Source organism: Dipodomys ordii, unplaced genomic scaffold (genome assembly GCF_000151885.1).
Source record: "Dipodomys ordii isolate 6190 unplaced genomic scaffold, Dord_2.0 Scaffold15, whole genome shotgun sequence".
Taxonomy (NCBI): domain Eukaryota; kingdom Metazoa; phylum Chordata; class Mammalia; order Rodentia; family Heteromyidae; genus Dipodomys; species Dipodomys ordii.
Window position 1 is genome coordinate 10181717 of NW_012267231.1, and position 3175 is coordinate 10184891.

The 3175-nt window shown below is 54.2% G+C and overlaps 1 protein-coding gene across 1 annotated transcript; it reads left to right on the plus strand.

Annotated features, from left to right (window-relative positions):
• Positions 1-313: 313 nt before the first annotated feature.
• On the plus strand, positions 314-2140 carry Mkrn3 (makorin ring finger protein 3). Its single transcript, XM_013011902.1, has 4 exons — positions 314-914; positions 975-1048; positions 1196-1853; positions 1920-2140. The coding sequence occupies exons 1-4, from the start codon at positions 314-316 to the stop codon at positions 2138-2140; spliced, it is 1554 nt and encodes a 517-aa protein (XP_012867356.1).
• The last annotated feature ends 1035 nt before the right edge of the window (positions 2141-3175 follow it).

The following is a 3175-nucleotide window of genomic DNA, read 5'->3' on the forward strand; positions in this document are numbered from 1 at the left end:
GCCGCCGCTACTGCTGCAGCCTCGGCAGCCGCAGCCGCAGCCCCCGCAGCCGCAGCCGACCGCTCGCCATTTTGAAAAACCAATCGACCAGCCGGCCGGTGGTGTCGCGACCGGAAGCGCCCCCCTGGCCCCTGCTGCGCGGAACCCATGTTCTCAGGGGTCAGGGAGCAAGGGGAAAGGGTCAGAAGGGCACGTTTCCGCTTGGAAAATGAGTTAGTTCCCTTGGAACCTCGAGCTTCGAGCTTCGAGCTGAAAAGTCATTGAAACGTTCTGGAGAGGTTCTGGAGCCTGTCTGGGGGCCCAGGGATCTCCCATGGAAGATGCTGCAGCTCCCTCTGGCGGCCGCGAGGCCCCAGGGGCCCAGGCACGTGCGGAGGCGGCCCGGGAGGGCGTGTCCCATCCGGGCCTTCCGGTGCCGGAACCCTCCGGGGCGTCTTCGAGGGACGTCAGCGGGTCTCCGCGTGAGGCTTCGGGCCCGGCCTCCTTCCCGGTGGTCCCCGGGCCGGTCCACCTCCGCACGGCAGGCTCGAGGCAACCCCAGCCGGCCGAGGGAGGGCACCGACCCAGCTCGGAGCGGAAGAGGAGCCGCGACGGCTGGACCAAGCAGATCGTCTGCAGGTATTACCTCCATGGGCAGTGCAAGGAGGGGGACGGCTGTCACTACTCGCACGACCTCTCTAGGAGGCAGAAGGCCCGGGGGGGACCAGGTGCACCAGCTCAGGCCTCTGCAGGCAGAGGCCCCAGTACGGCTGCGCAGAGCGAGCCCCCGGCTCGGGAGATGGTGGCGGAAACCCCCCCTGCTACCGCATCCTCAAGCTCCCTGTCTTTGATTGGCTCGGCTGCCGCTCGGGGCTGCCCTGAAGCTGAGGGAGACGTTGCAGGTCTGGAAGCTGCGGGAGGAGTGGCTGCCAGAGGCAGAGCTGCAGGAGCTGCCCGCACCGAGCCTGCAGGTGCAGAAGGTGCCCGTGCGCAAGGCTGGGTGGGTGCAGTGGAGTTTGTTCCTGGACAGCCCTACCGAGGTCGCTGGGACCTTCCACGGGGTCCCATGGTCCGTCCACGTCCTCCCATGTTCCTCCCGCGTCCTCCCATGGTGTTCCCCTACGGCCCCATGGTTTTCCCACTGGGTCCCGTGGTCTTTCCTCATGGTCCCTTCGTCTTTCCACCTGCTCCCCTGGTCTTTCCTCCTGGCCCTCAGTTTCCTCTGCCGAGGCCGGCGCCTGTGAGAGAGCAGAGGGCTGTGGATGCAGGGATGCCGCTTTGCCGCTACGCTGTCAGGGCCCATTGCTTTCGCGGGGATACCTGTCCCTACCTGCACGGAGATGCATGCGACATGTGTGGGCTACACACCTTGCACCCTGCGAATGCTGCTCAGCGGGACGAGCATTTCAGGGAGTGCATCGAAGCACACGAAAGAGATATGGAGCTCTCTTTCGCTGTGCAGCGCAGCATGGACAAGGTGTGTGGCATCTGCATGGAGGTTGTCTATGAGAAATCCGACCCCAACGACCGCCGCTTTGGCATCCTTTCCAGCTGCAGCCACACCTACTGCCTCAGTTGTATCCGCAGGTGGAGAAGTGCTACACAGTTTGAGAACAGGATCAGTAAGTCGTGCCCACAGTGCAGGGTGCCATCCAGCTTTGTTATCCCCAGTAACCTCTGGATTGAGGATGAGGAGGAGAAGGAGAAGCTTATCCAACAGTATAAGGAAGGAATGCGCAATAAGCACTGCCGGTATTTTGCTCAAGGCAGGGGTCACTGCCCTTTTGGCGTGTTCTGTTTTTACAAGCATGAATACCCCGAAGGCTGGGGAGATTTCTATCAGAGGCCAGATGAAGGTGATGATGGTGGTGGTGGTGATGGTGGTGGTGGTGGTGGTGGTGGTGGTGGCGGCGGTGATGGAGGAGGAGGAGGCGGCAGAGGTGGATCGGCCATCACTTACTGGCATCAAGTTTTGGAGCCTGTGCGGGTGCAAGAGGTCTACATGCCCCTTAAATGCCGCAAAAAGGAGCATGTCTTGTTCCGTCTGGCCAGTCAGTTGTTGAAGAAGTTCCTTTCACTGAGAGCTGATGTTTCCTTCTCTCATGATGAGCTGCTCCTGCTTCATTATCAGCTGGAAGAATATTTCTATTTCTACCTGTAAACCTCTCACTGTCACCTGTGGTCTGGTCTCTGGAGGCTCTGTCTTCTGCTGTCACCTGCTTTTTCCCTCTATTGACTGAAACCTGTTGCTGTTAGAGTCTGTTGAGGAAAACTTGACTCAGTGTTATTTCCTCTCTTGTTTTCTTGTGTATTACCTCCCCCCCATCTCTTTCCTACTACAGTTATGATGTGCCACTGTGTTAAGAAGTAACGAAAAAAAAGTCCTTTGAGTATTAGTTGGTGTGATTAATATTTCTGTTAGTTGATAGTTTGTCTGTTTCTAGCAGTATTTGCTCAGTTGTAGTGTTGTGTTTACAGAATCTTCTCACTGTGGATTCCTCAAAAGTAAATGTGACATAGTGAAAGACGTATGAATTATGAGCCTTCTGCTACAGTAGAGCCTTAAGTCATGGCCCCTGGCAGGGCCCCGCAGCTGCTGTCTGCTGGTTTACACTGGTTTACACTTTTCCCCCCTCCAAGTGCACTTGTGTAACTTGTGGTTTACTTTGTGATTTGTGTCTTACTTGACCAAAATGAGATGAATCTGTTTACATGTTTCTATCCTGTTCCGCTTGATGTGAAACTATTTATACTTGGAAATACATATTTAAGACGACACACATCTATGTATGAAGCTGTGTACTTGGAAACCATACAAACAGATATATGCTGTTTTATGTATGTGTTTGTGGAATAAAATAAATAGATGAGAGCTGAAGGACAAAGGCTGGTAATATGGGCTGCTGTGTTGATTCTGTGGATAATTTATTTGTCCCTGCACAGGGGTCTATTATTCACAGCTAGTGGAAAGAACTGTCTCCAGTCGATTTCAGTAGAGACCCTGAAAGGCTTAGAAAACCTGTCATTAGCAATTCTCATGGTTGCATTAATAGATTGCCTATTATCACCAGTGAAGCAATGTATATTGTTGTGCATCTTACTATGCTTAGTAACAGCAAATCCTGCATTCAGATACTTAGTTATTTTCACTCAATGTTTATTTATTTATTTATTCATTTGTGGGCCATGGGGCTTG